The sequence below is a fragment of the Saimiri boliviensis genome, chromosome 8 (assembly GCF_048565385.1).
Source record: "Saimiri boliviensis isolate mSaiBol1 chromosome 8, mSaiBol1.pri, whole genome shotgun sequence".
NCBI lineage: Eukaryota > Metazoa > Chordata > Mammalia > Primates > Cebidae > Saimiri > Saimiri boliviensis.
The window spans coordinates 9,257,581-9,282,621 of NC_133456.1; the positions used below are offsets into that span (position 1 = coordinate 9,257,581).

Here is a 25,041-nt window from a genome sequence, read left to right on the forward strand (position 1 = left end):
CTGGCCCTGGAGGCTTTATGAGTGACATTTGCTCAATCCAGAAACACATAACTCTCGTGTTCTTCTATAGCTGGGTGCTAAAGCAACCCTGATATTACAAAGTGGTAAAAACAGAACACAAAAGAAAACTACTGCCAAGTAGCTTTTTGGAAATAAATGACAAAAAAATCTAATTATTATTATTATTATTATTACTTGAGATGGAATCTCACTCTGTTGCCCAGGATGGAGTATAGTGGGGCAATCTCAGCTCACTGCAACCTCCACCTCCTGGCTTCAAGTGAGTCTCCTGCGTCAGCCTCCCAAGTAGCTGTGTCATGACACCAGGCTAATTTTTGTATTGTTAGTAGAGATAGGGTTTTGCCATGTTGGCCAGGCTGGTCTTGAACTCCTGACCTCAAGTGATCCACCCACCTTGGCCTCCCAAAGTGCTGGGATTACAAGTGTGAGCCTCTCTAATTATTATTATTATTATTATTATTATTTAGTTTTTCTTTTATGCCCATGTTTCAGAGGAGCCTCTCTATTTTTAATTGAAATAGAAATAATTTCATTCAACTTTCCATTGCCTAGATGTGAGGACCCCAAGGCCAGAGCGTGGCAGGCTTGACCCAGACACACAGCCAGTCGCTGGCCAACTTGTGGAGGAGTCCCTGCCTTCCCCATTCCTCACCCCAGGAGAGGATGGAACTCACGTTGCCCTTGCCGTAGCAGGGGCTGGAGAAGCCCCCAGGACACTGTGTGCAGTCAGGCCCGAAGAAACCTTTGCAGCAGCCTTGTTTCTGGAAGAGACAGCAGGTCCAAGAGGCCATCTGGGGCCATGCCCTCCCTGCCCAGGCTGCCTGTGCTCCCTGGCCCCATCTCCAGAGCCAGGGAGTCAATGAGATTTCTCTAGGCCCCCCTTTTCCATTGTTAGTCTGCAGTCACCCATCCAGCCCCAGCTTGGGGGCCCCTGTGGAGCAGCAGGTGCCAAGGTGACCATGGAGTGGGCACCCGGGCCCAGGCTTACCATGATGGTTTGGTTGCAGTAGCTGGCACAGCCCTTCTTTAGCACATTGAGCCCAGCTGGGTCATGGACGTAGACACACTCCTTGGGTAAGATGTCCTGGGTGGGCCGTGCAAAGCCAGTCAGCAGCTGTGGCTCCTGGGCTGGCCCCTTTGCTAGGCAGCCCTGGTCAAGGGTCCTCTGCTCCCTGGGTCCAGAGCTCCCACCTGGTCCAGTGGGGCTGGGCAGCACTGAGCCTCCAGGTCTGGTCTCGTCCCCCAGCCTCTGCTTCTCCCACCCGCCCCCTTGACCCAGGGCAGAAACCTCGACAGGCAGTCAGGAGGCCCTGAGGGCTGGGCCAAGGGATGCTCACCAGCTTCACACTGTTGAGCGGGCAAGTGCTGGTGTTCAGGGCTTGGCAGTCCACACAGGAGCCCTGGGCAGGGCAGGGGCAGGACGGGGAGAGGCGTTAGTCATTATTTACTTGGCAAACCCAGAGAAGGGAACATTGAATGGGAATTAGGGGATGAGAAGAGTAAACCACAGAAATCCCAGGGCTGGCGTTTCAGGCAAGGGAGAGCAGGGGCAGGGGAGAGCAGGGGAGAGCGGGGGAGGACGGGGGAGGGTGGGGCAGGTTGGGGGGGAGGGCAGGGGAGAGCAGGAGCAGGGCCCTGAGCTGGGGAGAGCCAGCATCTCTGGAAAACAACAGAGAGACCAGAGGCAGGCACAGAACAAGTGAAAGGGAACAGAGTGGTGGAGGATGCAAGAGTTATCTCAGGCCGTGCACAGTGGCTCACACCTGTAATCCCAGCACTTTGGGAGGCCGAGGTAGGCAGATCACCTGAGGTCAGGAGTTTGAGACCAGCCTGCCAACATGGTGGAAACGCATCTCTACTAAAAACACAAAAATTAGCCAGGTGTGGTGGTAGATGCTGTAGTCCCAGCTACTCAGGAGGCTGAGGCAGGAGAATCTCTTGAACCAGGATTCTGAGATTGCAGTGAGTTGGGATCGTGCCACTGCACTCCAGCCCGGGCAACAGAGCAAGACCCTGCCTCAAAAAAAAAAAAAATTATCTGGGGCCGGGCGCGGTGGCTCACGCCTGTAATCCCAGCACTTTGGGAGGCCGAGCCGGGTGGATCACGAGGTCCAGAGATCGAGACCATCCTGGTCAACATGGTGAAACCCCGTCTCTGCTAAAAATACAAAAATTAGCTGGGCATGGTCGTGCGTGACTGTAATCCCAGCTACTCAGGAGGCTGAGGCAGGAGAATTGCCTGAACCCAGGAGGCGGAGGTTGCAGTGAGCCGAGATCGCGCCATTGCACTCCAGCCTGGGTAACAAGAGCGAAACTCCGTCTCAAAAAAAAAAAAAAAATTATCTCAAAGGTGGAATCAGTCCCGGTGAGGGTGAGGGTGAGGGTGAGGGTGAGGGTGAGGGTGGGGGAAGCACAGGTGGGCCCCTGGCAGTCTGCTGGCAGTGCCTCAGAACCGGCGGTAGCCCAGCCCTGACTTGGAGCCTCTCCCTGGCAAGAGGATCAGCTGCTGCAGTGCTGGGCGGGGTTGGGGGGTGGTTGGCGAGCAGGGCCGTGGCTGTGCAGGCGAGGCTCACCACCACGATCTTGTGCTGCTCCTCGTTGCAGTGCTTGGGCAGGATGGGCAAGATGGTCGGGGGCAGCAGGATGCCATCCAGCATGTGGATCACACCATTGGAGGCCAGCAGGTCCATCCTCTGCAGCGGGACCCCTTCAGGTCCCAGCAGAATGCGCCCCTGTGGCAGAGACCCATGGTGCCAACCCCTGGCCCAGCTGACCTTGGCTGGGTGGGGCTGCCCACCTCCACCCCTGCAGTTAGAGCAGGCAGCTCAGTGAGATGCTGAAGGCCCCGCCAGCTGTGCCAGCCACCTCTCCCTCAGCTCTGGCCAATGACACTCCTTCAGCCCTGGGACACTTACCTACATGGCTTCTGCCACAGGGAGCCCTACCGTGTGTCCCACGCTCCTCTGTGGAGTCCTCCCCCTTCGCCCCCATTGGGCCGCAGCAGAGGAATTTGATCTCTGCCTCCTTCCTTCCCCATGACCGCACCAGGGCCTAGCACTGTCCTGCCTACCACGGGGCTCTGAGCACACAGGGCTGAGAGGTCAAGTGGGCAGCTGGTCCCCGCCAGCCCCACCATCCACCCAGGTGTCCGTGCGCCTCACCTCCTCAGAGATGTTCACGGCCAGGACCTGGTTGGCCATGGTGAGGATCCGGCCCTTGGAGATGAGCTTCTCAACAGTCAGCTGGAGTGAGGGAGACTGTGGCATTAGGCTGGCCTCTGGCCACACCTTGGGGCCATACCCGGTCCTACCCAGGAGGCTCACAGCCACCCCCTTGGTCCCCAGGCTCTGCTCTGTGCTACAGCAGGACAGATGGGAAGGGGAGAGGAGGGGAGGGAAGGGGAGAAGAGATGCAGGCAGCCCTAGTCGGTGCGAGCTGGGCACCCCCCAGAGACAGGTCTCGCACCTGGCCGTGGTTGTAGACGTGGTACCTCACCAACTCCTGCAGTTTGGAGAGACCCTGGCAGGGGAGAGAGGGTTTGGCTCCCAGAGGCCCTGTTGGGGGGGCGCGTGGAGGCCCTGGTACCCCCATACCTGCAGCCCCTTCTCCCACCGAGCTTACTGTTGTGAAGAGGTAGATTAGGCGGCCGTCACGCAGGCTGTCCACAGCCTCATTGCTTGGGGCAAAGACTGTGAAGGGCCCAGGTCCGTCCAGGATGGAGGGCAGCCCACAGTTCTGTGGCGGTGCAAGGGAGGCTCAGAGGGCTGCATGGCCAGCCTCCACCTCTGAGTCCTGCCTGGGCCCTGCCACCTTTGGCCTGCAGGAAACTCCCACTGAGTAAAGTGGGAGACATGGGTAATGGGCCCATGTTACCGCAGACTTGAGAATGGGACAGGGCAGAGGCCACGCTACTTCAGAACTCCAGGTCACTGTGGGGTGGGTTCTAGGATAATGAGTCCTGGCCCAGAAGCCCAGAAGCCCAGAAGCCCAGATGGGCTGGGGCTCCTCCCACCAGCTCACCTCCAGGATGGTTTCAAAGCGGCTGAAGGCCTCGGTAGAGGCGAGGATCTGACTGATAGTTCTCTGCAAGGAGGGATGAGTGTGAGGGCCCCAGGGAAGGGGCTGAGGCTGCTTCAGTCCGGGGGAGGAAGCTGTGCTCCAGCCCTGAGCAGAATGGCTCCTGCCCACTCCCTGCTCTCCGCAGGGGTCTGAGGTCACCCAGCAGCAGAGGGGAGGATTCTGGCTCACCTTGGGATCCCCCGAGATCCCAGAGGGGGGCTGCCACCGCAGGGCAGTGACTACGTGGAAGATGCCATTGGCTGCTGCGTTATTGGGCTTGTAGATGTTGAATGTCTGCTGGGGCTGGTCTTTGTACTTGTAGGAGTATTTCTGGGGAGACACAGGAGGTCTGGCCAGATCCCATAGGACAGCCCCCTGTCCGGAGGCTGCCTCCCACCTGCACACCCTTGCCAGGCTGTGACTCCTCTTGTCCCCAGGCTGAGCCTCCTCCCTCACCGTGAATTGGTTGAAGGCGACAGTGATCTCCTGCCCAGCCAGCGTCCACCACCTTCGTGTCTGCTGGGTCTTTGTGTCCTCTAGGACGTGCTGCCCTGCGATGATGTGCTGTCGGCAGAGCTGCTGGGCGAGGGACGCCTGCAGACGCAAGGTGGGGAGCCAAGTGAGCCGGGGTGGAGGGGCCGGTCCTCTTCACGTCACCCCTACTCAAGCAATGGAGAGGACAGGATGCCTCCCAGTCCCTGATGCCTCCCAGGTTCTCAGGCCTTGAAGACTGGGCTGTATCCAGGGGAGGAGGCGAGGGCTGGGGGCCAGCTCCGCCAGGGGGAGGGGCTCACGTTCATGGTCCTGGAGGAGGAGGAGGATATGGACGGCACCAGCACGGTGAATGGGCCTGCTGTGGTGAGGATCTCCCGGCAGCCCTGGTCTGGGGGCAGGGTGAGGGAGCATCAGAAGGGAGCTGGGGAGACCCTGGGGGTCTCAGAAGACCCTCGGGCATCAGTCCTAGGTGTGGGGGAGTTGGGGTGGGGTACTCGGCCTAGATTTAGGGTAGATGGGGGCCTCAGGGTTGGAGGGCAGCTCCCACCTGCTGTGTGCACTCCCATAGCCCACCGTTTGTTCCTACAGCTCTGGGGGAATCTGCAGAGGCAGCCCCTCCCTCCCTGCCAGCTGTGCTGGGAGTGAGGGGTAGGTCATGGGCAGGCAGTGGAGTCACGCACCCATCATGGTCATGGCGACCCTCAGCTGCAGGAACACCCGGCCTGTCTGCATGGCCTTCTGCACCTCGTGGAGCAGGTGTCCGTAGCAGGCACGCCCATCCCCCACCTCGCCCTGCTTACACACACAGCTGGGAGCCCAGGGAGAGCCAGTCAGGGCAGAGGCTGTGCCCCCCAGCCCCTCCCCCCACGCCTCCCCACAGGGGCACACTTGTCCAACCCACTGTCTCTGCTCTGAGGCCCCCCATGCTCACCTGGTCTTCCCATCAGCGGTCACCTGGCAGGTGGCCGACCGGTCGCACGAGTAGGGGGAGCAGAAGGCTTGGCAGCCCCCAGAGGCATTGCTGTTGATGCTGACCAGGCCTGACCTGCAGACGCAGGAAGCCTGGCCCCCGACAGGGAGGGAGGGGAATACCACGTCCAACCCCGAGAACCACAAGCATCTGCCCTACCCACAGAGCCCTGCTCAGTCCCTCCCCGAAGAGGACCGTCATCCTCTCCCCATTTTACAAATGGAGTAACGGAGGCTCCCAGAAGGCCCGTGACTTTCTCAGGGCCCCTCAGCCAGTGTGAGTGGGTACCCTGTGGGGCAGTTCCAGCCTGAGACCCTGGCTCACCTGGCCCGGCTTCTGGTACACACACAAGGTAGAGTTGCTGGGGCAGCCAGCAAGGTTGTCGGTGCACGGGTCCTTGGGCAGACACACCATCCCATCGCCATGGTAGTTCTCAGGACAATGACACTGAGCCTGCCCCGTGGGGCTTACCGAGCACCGGGCCAGTGGTGAGCAGGGTGATGGCCAGCAGGGGTTGGGGGCTGCCAGGGCGGAGAGAGAACCCAAGTGAGCCAAACACCCAGGAGCCCTGTCTCCACCACAGCTTCCACCGAGGGTCAGCTCCCTCGGTGGCTTGAGGATAGGCTCCCCTTAGAGACGGCTCTCCCTCCCTGTGAATGACATTGTACCTGCTGGGTTAAAGGATGCTCTCCCAGCCCCTGCCCACCCTGAGCTGAAGTCCCTGGCTTCTGAGTCCAGGCTCACCTTGGCATTCACTGCCCTGCTGTGTGTAGCCGGGCAGGCACCTACAGCTGGGGGCCTCTGCAGTGCACTGGGTGTTCTGGGGACAGCGTAGCTCCTGGCAGACGGGCAGCTCTGAGCAGAGGGGAGAGAGCACTGATGGGCCCAAGCCCAGACTGGGGAGGAACACAGGGGCAAAGGGACCCTGCCTGTTCTGTGTGACTCGGAGCAGGCCCTGCCCTTGCTGGGCCTCTGGACAGTGGACGTCTCAGATGACACCCCTTCCCCAACAAGGCTGCAGGCAGAAGTCCTGCGGAGGCTTGGGTTCCATCCTCAACCAGTCGGCCTCTTTTGCTCGGGCCATGGGGCACCTGCTGCCCCAGGCTGTCCCAGTGGCACTGCTCACCTTGATCACAGTGGGGGCCAGTATATCCAGCAAGGCACCGGCAGCTTCCATCTCCACGTGGCCCATGGTTGCACACACCGTGCACACAGCTGCACACTGGGAGGGACACACAGAGACAGATGGAACCCCAGCCTCACCCAGGCACACATCGGAATGTTGGGTCCCTGTTCTCTGTATTTTTAGAACTCAGTTCAGGCAGGTACAGAGCTGAGTACAGAGTATAGAGCTGTACTTAAGAGTACAGAGCTGTGGGCCGGGTACTATGGCTCACGCCTGTAATCCCAGCACTTTGGGAGGCCAAGGTAGGCAGGCGGGTCATGAGGTCAAGAGATCTAGACCATCCTAGCCAACATGGTGAAACCCTTTCTCTACTGAAACAAAACAAAACAAAACAAAACAAAAATCAGCTGGGTGTGGTGGCACATGCCTGTAGTCCCAGCTACTCCGGAGGCTGAGGCAGGAGAATCGCTTGAACCAGGAGGCAGAGGTTGTGGTGAGCCAAGATTGCGCCAAAAAAATAGAGTACAGGACTGTAATGCAGGACCACAGGGGTGGTGGGAGCCCAACCTGGGGCTTCCTGGGGAAGGCCTCTCAGGGCAGCAGCATGTGCAAAGGGCTGGAGGTGTGACAAAGCAAAGCACATGTTCCTGAAAGGGACGTGCAAGGCTAAGGACCTGGGATAGAGGCTGAAGGGACAGGTGGGCGCCGGTTGCAGGGACTGCATCCTCCTGGGTCCCCAAGTGGGTGCGGCCCTCCCCTCCTGCCTTGCAAGCACTCACCTGATTGGCAGTCAGGCCCGAACCGGTTGGGGTCTTGGCACTCCTGGCAGGCTGAGCCACGGAAGTTTTCCTGGTAGTGGATGCAGTGAGTCAGCGTGGCCCCTCCGAGCCTTCACCCTACCCTGCCCAGCCCTTACCTGGCACACACAGGTCCCGTTCCTGTCTATGCCATCCAAGCAGGTCCCGTGGCCATTGCATGGGGTCTCGGCACCGCCAGGGCATTCTGTGGACCCGGCAGAACCCAGCTCTGTGACTAGAACCCAAGCCCAGACATGGCCCCTCCTCCAGGGCAGCAAGAGTGAGGAGGTGCTCTGGGAGTGTTCATGAAATGAACAAGTTGAAGGGGAATGCAGGTAGCTCCTGTGGAGGGCTTGCCCAGAGCTGGGGGTGGGTGTGAGGAGCAAGTCGGGTCCCCCTGTCACCCATACCGTAGCACTGGGAGCCCCAGTAGCCAGGGCAGCAGGCCTTCTCCACCATGTACTTCCAGCACTTCCGTCTGCAGCCGCTCATGGACACCACAGAGCCCCCCAGCTGTACTTCGTAGCTGGAAGCAGAGGGTGGGTGGGGTGAGGGGGAAGGCTCCCATCCACAGCCCCCAAGCCTCCCCACATTGGCTTCCAGGGTTCCCCCACACCCGCTCTTCCTGGCCCAGAGCCGAGCACAGGGCCTAGCACATAGCAGGTGCCCCATACAGCCCTCCTGCCCCCTACATTTACCCCTTCCTCCCCATCTGTCTCTGCCACCCAGAAGGGGCCACAGGGGTATGGATAAGTGAGTGCCTGTCCTCATGTTGTGGGTCTGTCAGGCTCCCCCAGCCTCTGCCACCCCACAGGACACTCCTGAACACAGGCAAGTGGGGGGGTGGCCCGCACCGGCAGTCCTGGGCTATCTGATCCGGGAGCTCCCGAAGCCAGCCTGGGGGACACGTCTGCTTCTTGACGGCCGCGCACGAGGTGCAGGGTACGTGAGTGGCAAGCGTGGTTTTCACATCACAGCGTTTGGACGGCCCCTGGGCCACAGTCGGGATGTGGTCAGGGGCCTGGACTCCGTACCCAGCCCCGACTCTGTCCTCGTTGCGGTCAGGCCTCATACCCCTCCAGCCGCTGCTTCCCATGTGCTCAGTGGGAGTGCAGTGCTGTGGGGAAGGCCCTGAGAACCCTGTCTGTCACAAGTTGTTAATGTCACAGCAAGTCCCTATGTGCCTGCCCAGAAGGCTCTGACTGCATGCCCTCTGACACTGGAGAATCTAGCCACATTTCAGGTGAGGAACAGGGTGTGAACCAGGGACTAGAACTGACTCCCAGCCTAGTGCTCACTTTGGCCCTTTGTTTAAAGATAAAGAAATAATACATGGGCTGGGCACGGTGGCTCAATCCTGTAATCCCAGCACTTTGGGAGGCTGAGGCAGGCGGATCACGAGGTCAGGAGATCGAGACCATTGTGGCCAACATGGTGAAATCCTGTCTCTACTAGAAAATACAAAAATCAGCTGGGCATGGTGGCACGTGCCTGTAGTCCCAGCTACTTGGGAGGCCGAGGCAGGAGAATTGCTTGAACTCGGGAGGTGGAGGTTGCAGTGAGCCGAGATTGTGCCACTGCACTCCAGCCTGGCACCTGGCAACAGAGCCAGACTCTGTCTCAAAAAAAACCAATAATAATAATAATACCTGACAGAGCTGATGCTGTCTTGGAAGCACATGGTGACTCCATCCTCAACTCATGGGCACAGGCACGATGCCAGCTCCAGCCATGTACCGTGGGGCTGGGCCTCCAGCCACCATCTGCTCTGAGCATTTTCCCACACTGCTACCAAATAACCCTCTCTAACTGAGCGCTTTCTCCGCTGCCCAGAGGGCAGAGACTAAGGGCCCGGCCCTGAGAGGCTGAGCTCATGTGAGCAGCTATGTGCAGGTCTCTGGTCCACATGTGTTTGGGCTGGGCAGTCACAGGCGACAATGGGCCATGCTGGCCTCTGAGGAAACCCAGGGCACCCTGGCTGGGGCCCAAGGTGGCTTCCTGGTTGGGGTGATCATTGACTTGGGACCTGAAGGATGTTTTCGAATTGGCCAAGGACAGCGCTTCTGGCTGAGGGGACGGCAGAAGCCAAGTCTGGGAGCGGAAAGAAGTAAACAGATGTGTGACAAAGCAGGTCGTGGCCCAGTGGGGACTGGAGAGGGTCTGGCGGCCCGGGTGCAGGAGTTTTGTAAATCTGGGTGAGGCAGAGTCCAGGGCAGCCCCGTGACTCAGTTTGTCGTTTTTGTTTGTCTTTGAGACAGGGTCTCACTCTGTCGCCCCGGCTGCAGTGCAGTGGTGTGATCCTGGGCTTGGGCAATCCTCCCGCCTCAGCCTCCCAAGTAGCTGGGACTGCAGGCATGTGCCACTGGCCAGTTTGTTCTAAATTGGCCCTTGGGCTGCTGCATGGAGAACAGAGTTGAGGGGCAGGTGTAGGTGGGAAAGAGGCCATCACTTGAGGGTGGCCTGGGCCAGCCAAGGCAGGGACAGTGGAAATGGATCGGGAGAGATTTGAGAGGGCTTGAGGTGGTAAGATAAATTGGGAGAAGGTCTCAGCAACTGGGTGGGGCACGGAAAATGTGAGGAGTCCAGCCTGCCACCATGGCATGGGCGCAGGGATGCTGATGAAAGCCCCAGCCCTGGAGTCCCACTCACTGGCCTCCCACAGCTCCTGGAAGTCCACCAGTGGGGCTGCCTTCTATGGTAATGAAGTCCCAGTAAACTTCAGCACTGAACCCAGGAGGAGTGGAACTAAACTCCTGGTTATAGTGGGAGGAATGGGCATGGTGGGGAGGGGTCAGGTGTTTGGGAGGCTTAGGGCACAGGCTGGAGAATCGGAGACATTCTCATCTTGAAAAATGCTGACCACAGTGTGGTCCAAAGGGAGTGACCCCAGAACATCCTTTTCCAAGAATAATTTACAGATGTGTGCTTTCTCAAAACAAGAGAAAAGGAGAAATGGTGCCCTCAACGCTTTCTTCTGGCAAACACCAGGGCCCCATGGCCTCTGTGCTACTGTGATTTGGCCTTTTCCGTTCATGCCTCTGCGGTCTGCAAACAGGGAAGTTGCTGGGAGCAGTCTGCGTGGAGCAGCGGAGCTGGGATGTTGTAGGCTTGTTCCCTATCCTGAGGCTCGCCTTTGCTGAGCCAGGGAGTGACTAGGAAATTGGGTAACTTGCAGGCTGAGCAGCTGCTGGCTCAGGGCAGAGGCTTGGCAGGAGGCAAGCTCCCCTCAAAGCCACCTGGCCAGCTGGGCAAAGCTGCCAGTGCGGTCGCCATTCTGGATGTGGACCAGCTCTTGGAGGAACAGTGGTCAGCTCTGGATTAAGGGCCCGGGCTAAGACTGTACTGTCTGCACCCTGGGACAGTCAGGGCGCAGAAGGTAGCAAGAGCTTTAGAGCCTGGTATGGCTATCTGCTCACAGGACCTAGGTGTTTGTGAACATGTGTGAAATGCTGATGAATGGTAAGCTGGCTGCCACATTAGTGCTTCTCCGGGACCACACAGAGGGGCTCTGCCTCCGCCCTGTGGCCTGGAAGGAGCATCTGCGGTCTGAGCCCACATCTTGCCGGTAGTCCGGCTGGGTGGAGTGAGGCTGGATCACAGCCTGAGTGCTGAGTCAGATTCCCTCCTTCCTGGGGGCACCTCGGGACTCAGCCAGAGCGGGTGCTGTCTCTCCCCCGCCGCACCCCTGCAGACCTGATTTTGCAGCGTCGGCTTACCACAGAGCCGCTGCTGGGGGAAGTTGAGGAGACATGAGTGTGAAGCCTTTGGTGAGAAGGTGGATGAAATTCTCCCAAGCTGGGACCTGGCTCATGGGAACTTTTTAAGGCTGAGACTCCAGAATCCAAACCCTGTCAGAGAGGAAGGAACCACAAACTGCTTCCCCTACCTTTGGTCAGATCAGGGAGGGTGCAGGGCTGGGTTCTGGACTGCGCTCCCCTCCTGCTGCAGGTTCCACTGCACATGTCTAGCCACGTGCCCTAGCTGAAAAGCTGCTGATCGGGCAAGTGCTAAGACCCTTCCTGGGAAGCCTTCCTGCCTTGTTGCCTAGATCCATCTGCACTCCTGTCCTGCTGCCCCCGCTTATGAACATGTGACCCGGGACCTCACTTCCCCCTCAGAGCTGCCATTCCTAATACACAGTTGTCCCTTGGTGTCTGTGAGAGATTGGTTCCAGGATCTTCCTCGGATACCAAGATCCACGGATGCTCAAGTCCCTGATATAAAATGGCATGGAGGCTGGGTGTGGTGGCTCATGCTTGTAATCCCAACACTTTGGGAGGCCAAGTGGTGGATCACCTGCGGTCAGGAGTTCGAGACCAGCCTGGCTAATACGGCAAAACCCCACCTCTTTTAAAAATACAAAAATTAGCTGGGTGTGGTGGCGTGCGCTTGTATGTAGTCCCAGCTACTTGGGAGACCGAGGCAGAAGAATCCCTCGAATCCGGGAGGCAGAGGTTGCAGTGAGCTATCATGCCACTGCACTCCAGCCTGGGCAACAGACAAGACACCATCTCAAAAACAAAAAAATGGCCGGGCGCGGTGGCTCAAGCCTGTAATCCCAGCACTTTGGGAGGCCGAGGCAGGTGGATCACGAGGTCGAGAGATCGAGACCATCCTGGTCAACATGGTGAAACCCCGTCTCTACTAAAAGTGCAAAAAATTAGCTGGGCGTGGTGGCACGTGCCTGTAATCCCAGCTACTCAGGAGGCTGAGGCAGGAGAATTGCCTGAGCCCAGGAGGCGGAGGTTGCGGTGAGCCGAGATCGTGCCATTGCACTCCAGCCTGGGTAACAAGAGCGAAACTCTGTCTCAAAAAAAAAAAAAAAAAAAAAAAAATGGCATCAAAAAACAAAAACAAAAAAAAAATGGCATCAAATTCACATATAACCTATGCACATCCTCCCATATACCTTAAGTCATCCTTAGACGACTTATAATACTGAATACAATGCAAACGCTATGTACATAGAAATGTCTGAACATGGGGCTGGGCATGGTGGCTCACGCCTGTAATCCCAGCACTTTGGGAGGCTGAGGCAGGTGGATTACCTGAGGTCAGAAGTTAGAGACCAGCGTGCCCAAAATGGCGAAACCTCGTCTCTACTAAAAATACAAAACTTAGCTGGGTGTGGTGGCACGTAACTGTAATGCCAGCTACTCGGGAGGCTGAGAGAGGAGAATCGCTTGAACCAAGGAGGCGGCAGTTGCAGTGAGCTGAGATTGTGCCACTGCCCTCCAGCCTGGGCAACAGAGCGAGACTCCATCTCAAAAAAAAAAAAAACAACAAAAAAAGTCTGAACATGTTCGGCACTTTTTCCCTGAATATTTTCTTTGTTTCTTTTCTTTTCTTTCTCTTTTTTGAGACAGAGTTTTGCTCTTGTTGCCCAGGCTGGAGTGCAATGGCACGATCTCGGCTCACTACAACCTTCACCTCCCAGGTTCAAGTGATTCCCTGCCTCAGTCTCCTGAGTAGCTGGGATTATAGGCATGCATCACCGTGCCCAGCTAATTTTTTGTATTTTTAGTAGAGACAGGGTTTCTCCATGTTGGTCAGCCTGGTCTTGAACTCCTGACCTCGTGATCTGCCTGTCTTAGCCTCCCAAAGTGCTGGGATTATAGGCGTGAGCCACTGTACCCGGCCTTCCCTGAATATTTTCAATCCGGGGCTGGTTGAACCTACGCACAGAGTACACAGATACAGAGGGCCAACTGTATATACAGTGGCTCTTAGTTACTCAGGGTGCTGGAACAGAGGCCACCTGGCTGTGTTAGATGGGCCAGCACTGCTGCAGCCCCATCCACAAGGAGTGGCCAGAGCCACAGGTCTCTGACAAGGAAAAACCTCTAATCTGAGGCCCCTCATTGACCTCTGTCCTCACTGCCCAGAGCATGAGGAGGTGGCAGAGGCCTTTGAAATTCCCTTGCATGGTATATGGGGAAACTGAGTTAAGGGGAGGAAGCTCCTGTAGGAGCTCACCTGCAGGGCGCTCAGCACAGTCTTTCCCCATCACTGTTGCCTTCTCAGCCTCCTATCTTCCTGTCCCCAGCCCTGGCCTGGTCTTGAAGCTGGTGAGGCCCCTCTCCCTGCTGGCTCTCTGAGGGACCACAGGCATCCAGGAGAAAGCACCTGATGGTGGCAGGAAGCCTGGGTCCCTGGCTGGACTGCCTGTGGGATCCTGGGCAGGTCTTTCCCTCTGGACCTTTGTCTGCCCAACTGTGCCATGGGGATGGTGGTAGCTGCTCCAAGAGGCAAACACACTTGGCCTCACAGGAGAGAGACTACCTCCATCACCAGAGTGGGAGACTCTTCCAGAAGCTCCAGGAGAAACACTGCCTCTACCATGAGGCCTGGGCAGACCTGCAGCCAAAAGCCTATCACAGGGACCTGATCAAGGGGCTGGCTGTGGCTGTATCCCAGCACCCTGCCTGGCCAGCACGCACGGATCGGAATCATAGGCAGGAGTTTGGAGCATGACTTCAGAGTGGGAATGGCCTGGCCCTGTCATCCTAGGGCTTTGGCTTCCTCATAAGGAGGACAGGAGGAGTGGCCCTGAGGCTGTGAGGATTCGAGGGGACCTGCCAGGCTGCGGCTGCTCCATGGCAGCTCTGAGGCTGGAGTGTGTCCTTGTCAGCTGCTCATAACCCTGGGCACTGGGGTGAGTGACTCATTCTGCCTCCCAGCACTCGGGGCTGGACATAGGCACACACACGTGCACATACATGCCCCACGTCAATCTTTGTTGTCCTCAGGGGTTGGAGGTGATCACATCACCAACCCCCAGGTGAGGGCCACACAAGACCTGGGCCTCCATCTGGGCTGGAAGGGCAGTAGAGACAGGAAGGGCCTGCCTCTGTACCCTTCAGCTGCAGGCTGGGGAGCCCTGGCCCGGCATAGTCAGAGGAAGGTGGCCGACACACCCCTGCACCCCAGGTGGCCAGATGCAGACCTCAGCCTGGGGAGGTGGGCACAACAGCTGCCCCCTGGGCCTGCTCAGAGGTCAGAGAGGCACCAGCTGTGGTCTCTCCAGGCCCATGCCCCTCCACGTCCAGCTCCTCCCTGTTCCCACCACCGGCCAGCAGGGCCCAGATGCTGTGTGCTCCTGCGACTGGCTCACACTCACCTGCCCTCTGATGAAGCTGAAGGCTGCCAGGTAGAAGGCCAGGAGGCAGAGCGGGAGGAGGCCCCGGGGTCCTGCCATAGCTGGCGGGCACGCTGTCCAGGACAGCGTCAGGCAGCCAGTGGCGTAGGGAATGAGCTCTAGGAGGCAGGCACAGTGCAGGCAGGCGGGACGGGGCGGGCAGAGGCCTTAAAAGCAGCCGGGAGGCCCCGCCAGCTCACCCCCACAGGAACCCGCCAGGATTTCCTCCTGCGTATCAGCAGCCTGCAGGCGGAAGGGAAGGTGCTGGCCACTGACCCCCCATGGATGGCCTGGGCCCTGCTCAGGGCTTCCCGGCCCAGGACCCTCCTGGCATCACAACCTGAAAGCCCAGGCCACCATAAGCCCCTGGGACCTGGGCTCTTATCAGAAGTTCTGAAGCAAATCCAAAGGCACATGTGAACGACCACCCCGCCCCACCGCCCCCTGCCTGGGAGCCCAGTGTGTTTCATCCAGAGACTCTGGGGGCTCTGGTTGGCGGAAGGCAGGGTAGTCCCTGGATGGGTCTGTTCCTGCCTCCACCTTCCCAACTCCAGGGCACACATGGGGCTCTGACTCACTGCCAGCACCCTGCTAACCCGCCAGACCCGCATCCCCTCACCAGCTCCCACCACTCCTGAGCAGCTGGTCCTGCCAGCCAACCCACATCCCCCTTCCCTCCTTCCCTATCTGCCCGCAACTCAGCCCATGCTTGGCAGCTTCTGGCAGCACCTCCAAGCCCCTCTCCAGCCAGCTGGTCTCTCGTGACTCTCCCCAACTAGGTCTGCTCCAGCCACACAGGCCTGTCTGCTCCTTCAAAGTGAGCTCCCCTGGCATGTGCTGTTACCCCAGATTGTCACACACTGGCTCCTTCTCACAGGCCCAGTCTCAAGTCAAGGGCTACCACCTCAGAGTGTCTCCCTGGTCTCAGCCTGCAGGTGGCCCTGAACCTGGCTCACCTCCTGGCGGCACCGGCCACCAGCTGCGATTGGGTTTAGTGTCCTTTGTCTCCCCCTGAAACATCAGCTAAGGGAGAGCAGGGACGCTATCTGGCTGGTACATACAGTGGATGCTCAATTCAGATATGCAGAAGAAATAAATGAATGGAGGTGGCTCCTTGTACTATCCCTATGTTACTGGTGGGGAAACCAAGGCTCAGAGGGGTTGGGGAGCTTGTCTGAGGTAATCAGTGTTTCAAATCCATCCCAGGGATCCTGCCTGCAAAGCCACCACTGTCCACGTAGCCAGCTCCCAGGAGGTGCAGTGGACTCAGGCTGAGGGCCTCTGTGTGCCAGGGCTGTGTGTGGTGGGCCTTGCTCCAGTTGTCACTACCCCCACCTGCAGATGGTGTAACAGTTGGGGTGAGACAGGAGTGGGCCAGGGCCCAGTGGCCATCTGTAAATGCTTTGGGAAAGGCCAGATTGGCGGGGGGACTTTCTTCTCCCCAGCACGCCTCCACTCCCATCAGGTTGGAGGGGTCTTTGGCAGGCCTCTGAGATCTGGCTGGGATGGGGGTTGCAAGTGGAGACCCTCCTCCCATCCCCCATACCCACAGCCTTCCTGAGGGTGAAGGGTCCTCCAGGTAGGACCCCTACTCTTCTGGCACTGAGGGAAACTGGGGAGCAGAAGCAGGCTTGGGAGCCAGGCTGGCCACTCCACCCACCTCTCCACAGCCCTGCTTGGCCTGGGAGCCCCAAGGTCCTGGGAACTGAGGCTCCTGGCTAGGTCAGGATGAGTTACGTGAGGCTCATGGGCCCTGCTCTGGCGGCAGGAGTGGGGTTGGGGAAGAGTGGAGCATGGGGCTGACTCCCAAACAAGTCCCAGGTCCCACCTCAGCAGGTTCCCTGACACAACCCTCAGGGAGGGGCCCACGAGCCTCATGTTTCAGGGATGTGAAGACACAGATGGGCATGCGCCCTCCCTCCACTGTCCACCACCTGGGTCCACCTCCCCACGGGCCTCCCCTACTGCCATTCAAGGGCCACCTTGGTGAGATGCCCTGGCTCCCCCATCAGCCATTCAGAGTCTGGGCTCTCTGTCCCCCTGACCCCTCCTCTGCTCCTCACAGGTGTGAGACAGGTGGGGTCCGGTGTAGGGGTGACTGACACAGACCTGCAGGACAGCCTGAAGTGGGTGCATGCCCTACACCCAGGCAGAGGGGTGGTGGCTGCTGCATCAGGGCTTCCCTGAGGAGTTTCACAGATTTCTTGTTTGCCCTGGGCTTGCAATTTAGCCACAGTCCAGCATGGCCCTGTCCAGAGAGGCCATGGCCCTGTCACGCCTCCCGTGTTCCAAGAAGTACCTGGCTCCTGGAGGCTGCTCCCTCCTTTCCCCCAGCCCTTCACCCTTCTGTGTCTCCAGGGTACCCTCTCCCCTATCAACCATGCCCTGGATGGAAGCCCTGCTGGGACCACCGTGACCCGTGATTCAGAAGATGCAGATGGTGTCAAACTCTGCTTTATTGGAATAGAGAATACAGGCAGCAAGAATCACGCTTGGTGCTGGCAGTTCCTGGCCCCCTGCTCCCACGGGCTCTCCCACTTGTCTGGACCAGGGAGACTCCACAATCTGAGGTGGGAGCTTCCAATGTGCATTCTGCTACCAGCCTCAGGATTAGCAGCAAGATGCCCACAACGACAGCAACAGCAACAAAGAACTGGACTTGACACTTCAGGAGAGTACGTGTGGAAGAGAAAGACCCACAGCGCCACACGCTAACAACAGTCGCACAACAACAGACACAACACTGGTGTGCATGGCCGCGCCACCCTTGGGAGGCTGACGGCACACGGACAGCCCTGGAAGGGCCCGGCATTCTCACTCCCAACATGAGAAAGAATTAACACAACACACACGCATGTTCACATTCCCTGTGAGGACAGTCAAATTAAGGTACCAAAAGGGAGGAGAAAACATTTTAAGAGAACAAAAAAGCCTGCTGCCCGGCCCCAGTAGGCGTCAGGCTGGACATAGCAGACGGTGAGGGCTGGCTGTGGCCTGGGCTAGCCGGTGAGCTCAACAGGCAGCTCACGGCCACACAGGGCCTCCCACTGGCGAGCCAACAGTGAGATGAGCTTCTCTCGGCTCTCCGCACTGGGGACAAACACCTGCCACTGGACTTCATGGCCCTGGCCGGCTCTAGCCGGGCTACCTGGCACCTCCCCAAAGTGGTCCAGGGTGACATTGCCCATGAGGTCATGGCCCTGCACATCATCGAAGACAAGGGTGAGGGCCTGCGGGTAGGGCTGGTAGCCCATGAGCACTCGGTCCAGGTCCCGGACGCGGCGGCCATCATCCAGCCGGTACCTGTCTCTCTGCGGCGGCTCTTTGGCAAACTCGGGCAGCGGGTAGTGGATACAGTCCTCATCCAGGAGGAAGATCTCAGAGCTGGTGAGCAGGAGTGTCTTGGGGCGCAGGGGGCCCCTGCAGCACCCAGAGGGTGGTGTGCCCACCTGGAAGGCCTGCACGTACAGCAGGATGCTGAGGGCTGGGGCCTTCTCTGGCTCGCCCATCTTCTGGGCCACAATGAACGTCAGGTCCCCAACCTCCTCCTCACTGGGATAGGTGAACTTGACACGACTTGAGTGGATCAACTCGTAGTTCTCCATCTTCCCTGCAGAGAGATGCCACCAGGGCTATAGCCTGGAACTGGCCCACAGTGGGGCTGGGAGTGCCAAGGGCCCCAAGCCAACCAAGAGACCCCAGCACGAGAGAGGCAGGAGAGGATACTCGAAGTGCGGGGCCCACAGGCCAGTAGCCCAGAGCAGGCACTGGGGCTGTGTCTGCCAGATGGTTGAGGGACTGCCAGGGTGGAGACTCTGCCATCTGAAAGTCCCACATAAAACCCTGGCCAGCTAAGTGAGAAAAGAGAAAAGGGAGAGGCAGAGAGGGTTCTGGGGCACAGAGAAGTGCCCTGGGGCCTGTGATGTCTGTCCAGACAGCCTGTCTGCAGCCTGAGGTGGACAGGGGTACCTGTAGTCTTGTTCCCAAACTCGGAGTAGAAGTCCTTGTCAACAGGCTCTGGCGAGGGCGTGCGCTCCAGAGAGGACAGCACGACCATGAGATGCTGGAGGAAGCAGTGCGTCAGATAGCTGTCTCGTGTCAAGCACGTGACCACCTGTACTGGGTTGGAACCTGCAAGAGGCGTGGTGGGGGCTGGTCAGAGCCACAGGCTACTGCTCCCCTACCCTGTCCCTGCTCCTTAGAGCCAACTTAAGTCCCCAGCAAGCCTCAGCCCAGAGGCCAGGGCCAGGAAGGCCCACATAGGAAAGCATCATGGGGTGTGGGAGGAGGCCATTCCTCAGGCCGGAAGAGCTGAGGGATTTTTCTGGAAGGGGAGACAGAGGTATTAGGCAAAGAGCTCAGCTTTCTCTCTTCAGGAAGTATGAGTCAGAAACATCCTGCCCAAGACCAGGGCCTACTCTGCCTCTGTCCGGGCCAGTGCTGGCTGCAAGTGCTGCCTCCTGCCCGAGCCCTGGAGACTGAGTTCTGCTCTCTCAGCAGTTCCTGAAGCTGCTTCCTCCCACCCTGGGTAAGAAGTGGCTCTTGAGGACAGAGATAACTGCCTACGATAACGCACCCACGTAAGGAAGGTGGAAGCCCACTGGTGACGCTGGCCTTCACCCGAAATAGGACAAAGCGCAGAAGGTCACTCACCCGTCAGCCGGAAATGCTGGTCAAAAAGCCCCACGTTGACAGACTGCAGGTCACTGAGCTTTAGCACGAAGCACTGGGAGATGTGGAAGGGACTATTGTTGTAGTCGGTGTTTTTCTGATGCCAGAAATCTGTGTGATGGAGACAGGGACTGAGGGAGGTGGGGGCAGGCAAGGACAATGGTCCTAGGTGTGTAGCACATACACCAGGAACAGGTCCTCTTGGCTGGCCTGGCCTGGTGAGGCCTGGCAAGGAGCCATTCCCACTTCCACCTACGCAAGGCCCAAGGGCAATGCGGGCTGGAGTCTGAGCCTCTCCCAGGCTCACGGGAGTCACCAGGTCACTGGCTAAAGCTCCCTGTGTGGCCCCAGCAGCAGAGGTTGCCCAACCCCTTCTCATCACAGGCCATTCCCAAGCAGTCACTGGGCCCTGGCTCAGGGCATTCTGTGTTCACATCTGGCCATGGACCCCTCCCTCATGGCAGCGCCTTTTCCTCAGACAAGGACTCCCAGCCCACTGCAGTCAAGTTGCTGACTGCTGCCTGAAGCCACACAGCTGGCTCCAGAAAAGGCCCCCAGCCCACCACAAGCACACACTCCAAGCTCCTCCCCAGCAGGCCCTGTGCCTACCCTGCAGTGGCTCCGAGAAGTATCGGCGGAGGCCATCATGGAGCACGAAGTACACAGCCTTGGTGGAGAGCAGAACGCAGGCGGTCACCTCCAGCCCCGGGGTCTGGTAGAATACCACTGAGGACCACATGAGGTGTCTCAGCTCCTCGTTTTCAACCTGGAGATGGGGGGCCTCCTGTCAGCTCCACCACCCCAGCCACCTGCGCATCCCAGGGACATGCCCACCGTTCCCACAAGGAGACATGTGAAGCTCCCCTCCGCTCACCAGTGCATCCATACACTTCAGAGGCAGAGAGGAAGCGAGGGGTGGGAGATGGCTGTGGGGAGTCTACCTGGGGCTGGAAGTAGCACAGGAGGTGGTGACAGCAAAAATGGCCCAAGGAGGGCAACTCAGGACTGTGAGCAGCTCAGCTGAGGACTCCCTAGCATCCGAGAAGTCCAAGGACCTGAGGCTGACCCGAAGCCAAGCCTGCCTGGCCTTGCCCTCAGGACTGGCTGTGCATCCGCACCCGGACGCTACCTCAGCAATGCTGCTGTGGAAGAGCTCGATGATGGCGCTGCCCTGCAGGCTGGCGATGTGCCGGAGCGACGGGCAGGCAGGCAAGTGCGAGGGGATCTGATTCTCCTCCGAGGTGGCCTGGATGAGGTGCTCACTCGGGTACTGGGCAGGGGCCTCGGCCGCGGGTGGGGCTGGAGCCTCCACTGTGGTCTCCTCTGGGACCAAAGCTGAAGCTGAGGCCTCTGCTGGTGCTGGAGTCTTCGCTGGGCCTGAGGCTGAGGCTGCTGCAGGGGCCGAAGCTGGGACTTCCACTGGGGCTGGGGCCAGAGCCTCTGCTGGGGCCTCCTGGGGACACTGGTTATTGCTGTAACCCCCAAGAAACACCATGTTAACAGCGGACCCCAAATGAAGATTCACATCGCACGTGCGGCTTCAGCGTGAGGAGACTGTGTGTATCACACATCATCCATGGGTCACCTGGGGACTTCATCACCAGCTTCTCTAAGGGAGAACAAAACGGCATGGCCGGGCACAGTGGTTCACGTTTGTAATCCTAGCACTTTGGGAGGCCGAGGCATGAGAATTATTGGAGCCCAAAGTTCGAGACCACCCTGAACAACACAGCAAGATGTTGAGGTGGATGAAGCCTAAAGTATATCCTGGCCCACAGAGCTATTCATGGGACCGTGACCCTGGTGGGAGCAGTGCCCAGAGGCCATGCTTGGGCCCAGCAGAGCACAGCAGCCAGGGCGACAGCTCTCCTGGCCTTGGTTTGCTGCAGCCTGTGGCTCTCCCACTGGGCAGGCAAACCCCCTTGGCCGGCCCTGAATGAGTGCCAGGAGCCTGGGGCAACCCGTTTGGTGAGAGGACTGCTTTCCTGGGCTGGTGATATAGAGGAAGGCTGGGGGCAAGTGGCAGGAGGGGGCCCCGAGAGAGCTGGGCCAACCCCCTGGCCCACACATGAGCCGCAGATGCTGAGATCACACACATGCCAGACCCATGGCCCCCGGCTCCTGAGAGCTGTGCTGGGTCTCACCTGGCCCTGCGCTTGGCAGGCTGGGCATCGGCAAAGGGGCCCTGAGGGCTGGCCCCTGTGGCAGGGGTCTTGGCGATGACCACAGTCTTCAAGTCCTGCAGTGAGGCCCGCAGCTGGTTGTAGATGCGCAGGAAGTGGAACTTCTCATGGGGCAGCACGAAGATGGCGGTGACGAAGCGGTACCCCACCAGCAGCTCCAACACATGGCCGTCAGCAAAGGCACCCCGAGGCTGGGTGCAGCTGCGCGTGGGGTCTAGTAGCACGGTGGAGAGCGGCACGCGGCTGAGCTTGAAGCTGTTGCGGTTACGACAGTTGTGGGTGCCTCGGTTGGGCATGGGGTTGAAGTCGGCCTTGATGACGTTGAGATGCTGGGGCGTTAGCAGCAGCCAGTAGGGGATGGCAGCGGACTTGACAGCCTCAGAGGGTGCGCAGCAGGAGCGCCGCACAGCAGAACAGAGTGTGCAGCTGGCCCACTCGATGTTGCCCGAGTAGTCCCCAGCGGCAGTCTGCACCATGCGCTTGTCGCTATAGACCAGGTAGACGGGGAAGCAGCCCTGGCTGCGCTCCTGGCAGCCGCCAGCCACCTTGTAGAAGGTGAGCAGCTGGCGCAGGAACTCCTGCAGGCTGGTGTGGCTGCCGTAGAGGATGGGGCTACACAGCATGGCCATGTGCTGCGGCGCGAAGCATGAGCGCAGGTCTGCATGGAACTCGTGCAGGTTGGCAGCATCCGAGATGATGAAGAGTGTGTTCTCGCTGTGCCGTACCTTCAGCACCAGACACAGCTCCGGCATGAGGAAGCCGAACTCTGTGAGGTCACCATGCGGGAAGCAGAAGACAAAGCGCAGGGACGAGAGGATGTGCTGGCTGCTGCCCCGAGACTCCTGGTGCGGGATCTCGAAGACAGCGATGCCGAAGTCGGTGAGCACAAGGCAGGCGGCGAACTGGCGGATGCTGCCCTGCACATGGATCAGGAAGCACCACAGCACCTTGAGGATGCGGATGTGCTCCAGCAGAAAGTCCTCATCCGCACCCAGGGCCCACTCCAGAGCCAGGCGCTCCTCCTCAGCCTCTTCATCCTCCTCTTCCTCCTCCTCCTCTTCCTCCCCCTGGCCTCCTTCCTCCTCCTCCTCCACGTCCGGGGGCCCCATTTCAAAGTATCGATTCTCAGCAACATCCTCCTCTTCCTCCTCCTCTTCGTCCTCCTCCTCGCCCTGCTCGCCCCGGCCCTCCTCCCGCTGGTTGGCGGCCTCGATCCAGGCAGGCAGCTGCCGCTCGATGGCCTGTCGAATCAGCGTGCTCAGGCGCTGGATGAAGTCTTGGTTGGTGGCCGTGTAGCCAATGCAGGTGAAGGGCAGAAAGATGATCTGGCCAGATCCAGGCACCACCTGGACCTCTGGCTCGGCATGTTCTGGGCTGTGCAGGGAGAGGCCATGTCAGCGGCATGCTGGGAGGGGCCCTTCCCATATCCCACATCTGAAGCCTGCTGCAACGCCCTGACCCTGAGAAACCAACCCATGGGTCTCCCAAGCCTCCCATACAGCTGAGTCAGCTCCCAGGATGAGGGCCCTGGTGGGAGCCAGTGCTGCCTGCTGGAAGGCTGGGTCACCAGTTTGGTCAGAGTTTCTGCTTCCAGGGGCTTGGACCATAGGTGCCCAGCACAGCTATACCCAGACCATACGGGTTCCCACGACAGAAGCACTCCCATGGACTGGTAAGTCATTCAGCTGCTGCTATAAGCCCTGGAGGGAATGAACACTCCAGGGCATGAATCTATTTGTTGCCCCTGGTGGCCTCTAGGGCAGGGAAGCGGGACGGGGCAGGTCTTAGGACCTTTATACTTAAATTCCAGCTCTTCTTGGCCACTGCAGCCCTTGCATATAGAATGGGAGTTGGTGAACTTCTGTAAAGGGTCAGAGTACACATTTCGGGATTTATGGGCTACCCTGTCCATACGATCTCTAATAGCCCTTTAAGAAAGTAACTGTCTAACATGGTGAAACCCTGTCTCTACTAAAAATTAGCCAGGCGTGGTGGTGGTGGGTGCCTGTAATGCCAGCTACTTGGGAGGCTGAGGCAGGAGAATTGCTTGAACCCAGGAGGTGGAGGTTGCAGTGAGCTCAGATGTGCCATTGCACTCCAGCCTGGGCGACGGTGCAAGACACCATCTAAAAAAAAAAAAAAAGTAAACTGTCATTCTGGCCGGGTGAGGTGGTTCAAGCCTGTAATTCCAGAACTTTGGGAGGCCGAGTGGGAGGATCACTGGAGTTCAGGAGTTTGAGACCAGCCTGGCCAACATGGTGAAATTCTATCTCTACTAAAAATACATGCCGGGCACGGTGGCTCACGCCTGTAATCCCAGCACTTTGGGAGGCCAAGGCGGGTGGATCACACGAGATCGAGACCATCCTGGTCAACATGGTGAAACCCCGTCTCTACTAAAAATACAAAAAATCAGCTGGGCATGGTGGCTCGTGCCTGTAATCCCAGCTACTCAGGAGGCTGAGGCAGGAGAACTGCCTGAACCCAGGAGGCAGAGGTTGCGGTGAGCCGAGATCGCGCCATTGTACTCCAGCCTGGGTAACAAGAGCGAAACTCCGTCTCAAAAAAAAAAAAAAAAAATTAGCTAGGCGTGGTGGTATGTGCCTGTGGTCTGGGCTACTCAGGAGGCTGAGGCTGAGACAGGAGAATTGCAGAATTGCATTAATCTGGGAGGCGGGGGTTGCAGTGAGCAAAGAACACGTCACTGCACTCCAGCCTGGGCAACAGAGTAAGACTGTCTCAAAACAAAGAATGTAACTATCATTCTTAGCTCCCAGGCTGTGAGCCACACACAGGCCTTGATGTGCCAACCCCTGGTGTAGGGTAACGTGCTGGGCAGACTTTAGGTATCAGAATTTGGAAACAGATTGAAGAGTCCATCTTATCTGTGTCTCTTTAGAGGAAGAAAGAGTTCTGCAGAACTTCTGTGAGCAGATTTTTAAAAGAAACTGACTGGCCACCCCTGGTCCACAGTGGAGTATGTGCAGAAGGCTGTGCAGCCAGGCCGGGGTCCCTTTCCAACCTCTTCCTTACCTTGCACCACCAACAGCTCCTGGCACATCCCTTAAATCATCGGAGGCTGCCTGATGGAGAAAGAAACGCAGTCAGTGCCCACCTGCTGCAGCCAGCCCTAGCATTTACTGGGTTCCAGACCCTGAGCTGGGCATTCTGCTCTCCATCTCTGCCCTGAGGAGGCTCCTCCCCATCCCATGCTCTACCCTGGGCCCCCACTCTGGGACCAAGAAGGGCAGAGACCCACTTGGTTATCCCACCAGCACACAGCAGGGCTGGGTTTCCCACACTCACAACCCAGGGCCACAGTCTCTTGCCACTCTCCAGGGATTTGGCATCTGACTGCTCCTTATGCCACCCAAGGGTCCAGGTAGATAGTCTACAAATTCAGTCCGACCATAACTGGCCAGTAGTGGACACAGCCCTGAAAAGTCCCTCCCAATGGTCTCTATGCACTGGGGAAGACCTAGGGCTTGGAAATCTCTTGCTGTGTCACCCTGGGAAGGGTGGTGGGAGAGTACCGTACAGTGCTGAGGACAGACAAGGACTCCGCAAACTGTCCCAGTGTC

The 25,041-nt window shown here is 58.6% G+C and overlaps 2 protein-coding genes across 5 annotated transcripts in view; both read right to left on the bottom strand.

Annotated features, from left to right (window-relative positions):
- The window catches only part of STAB1 (stabilin 1), a 30,182-nt gene extending 15,396 nt beyond the window's left edge, over positions 1 to 14,786 (bottom strand). For 3 of the 4 annotated variants that reach the window (XM_010347049.3, XM_039477149.2, XM_039477148.2), the window contains exons 1-21: positions 14,589 to 14,780; positions 8,323 to 8,459; positions 7,879 to 7,994; positions 7,588 to 7,673; positions 7,451 to 7,520; positions 6,672 to 6,767; positions 6,290 to 6,400; positions 5,870 to 6,066; positions 5,507 to 5,637; positions 5,256 to 5,383; positions 4,875 to 4,963; positions 4,537 to 4,674; positions 4,270 to 4,410; positions 4,042 to 4,104; positions 3,643 to 3,756; positions 3,487 to 3,540; positions 3,183 to 3,263; positions 2,595 to 2,753; positions 1,359 to 1,421; positions 1,010 to 1,105; positions 696 to 782 (exon numbers count right to left, since the gene is read on the bottom strand). In XM_010347049.3, coding sequence (XP_010345351.3) covers positions 696 to 782; positions 1,010 to 1,105; positions 1,359 to 1,421; positions 2,595 to 2,753; positions 3,183 to 3,263; positions 3,487 to 3,540; positions 3,643 to 3,756; positions 4,042 to 4,104; positions 4,270 to 4,410; positions 4,537 to 4,674; positions 4,875 to 4,963; positions 5,256 to 5,383; positions 5,507 to 5,637; positions 5,870 to 6,066; positions 6,290 to 6,400; positions 6,672 to 6,767; positions 7,451 to 7,520; positions 7,588 to 7,673; positions 7,879 to 7,994; positions 8,323 to 8,459; positions 14,589 to 14,666 — 2,235 coding nt within the window. In that variant the 5' untranslated portion in view covers positions 14,667 to 14,780. Of the gene's footprint in view, positions 1 to 695; positions 783 to 1,009; positions 1,106 to 1,358; positions 1,422 to 2,594; positions 2,754 to 3,182; positions 3,264 to 3,486; positions 3,541 to 3,642; positions 3,757 to 4,041; positions 4,105 to 4,269; positions 4,411 to 4,536; positions 4,675 to 4,874; positions 4,964 to 5,255; positions 5,384 to 5,506; positions 5,638 to 5,869; positions 6,067 to 6,289; positions 6,401 to 6,671; positions 6,768 to 7,450; positions 7,521 to 7,587; positions 7,674 to 7,878; positions 7,995 to 8,322; positions 8,460 to 14,588 lie in introns of all 4 variants that reach the window. The other variant, XM_039477147.2, reaches the window with a different exon arrangement.
- Positions 14,787 to 17,044: 2,258 nt separating this feature from the next.
- Positions 17,045 to 25,041, bottom strand: part of NISCH (nischarin) — a 39,214-nt gene continuing 31,217 nt past the window's right edge. Inside the window, exons 15-21 of the mRNA XM_039477152.2 lie at positions 24,494 to 24,543; positions 21,422 to 22,834; positions 20,407 to 20,749; positions 19,887 to 20,043; positions 19,260 to 19,388; positions 18,576 to 18,737; positions 17,045 to 18,216 (exon numbers count right to left, since the gene is read on the bottom strand). Of these exons, the coding sequence (XP_039333086.1) occupies positions 17,606 to 18,216; positions 18,576 to 18,737; positions 19,260 to 19,388; positions 19,887 to 20,043; positions 20,407 to 20,749; positions 21,422 to 22,834; positions 24,494 to 24,543 (2,865 nt within the window). The 3' untranslated portion in view covers positions 17,045 to 17,605. The remainder of the gene's footprint in view (positions 18,217 to 18,575; positions 18,738 to 19,259; positions 19,389 to 19,886; positions 20,044 to 20,406; positions 20,750 to 21,421; positions 22,835 to 24,493; positions 24,544 to 25,041) is intronic.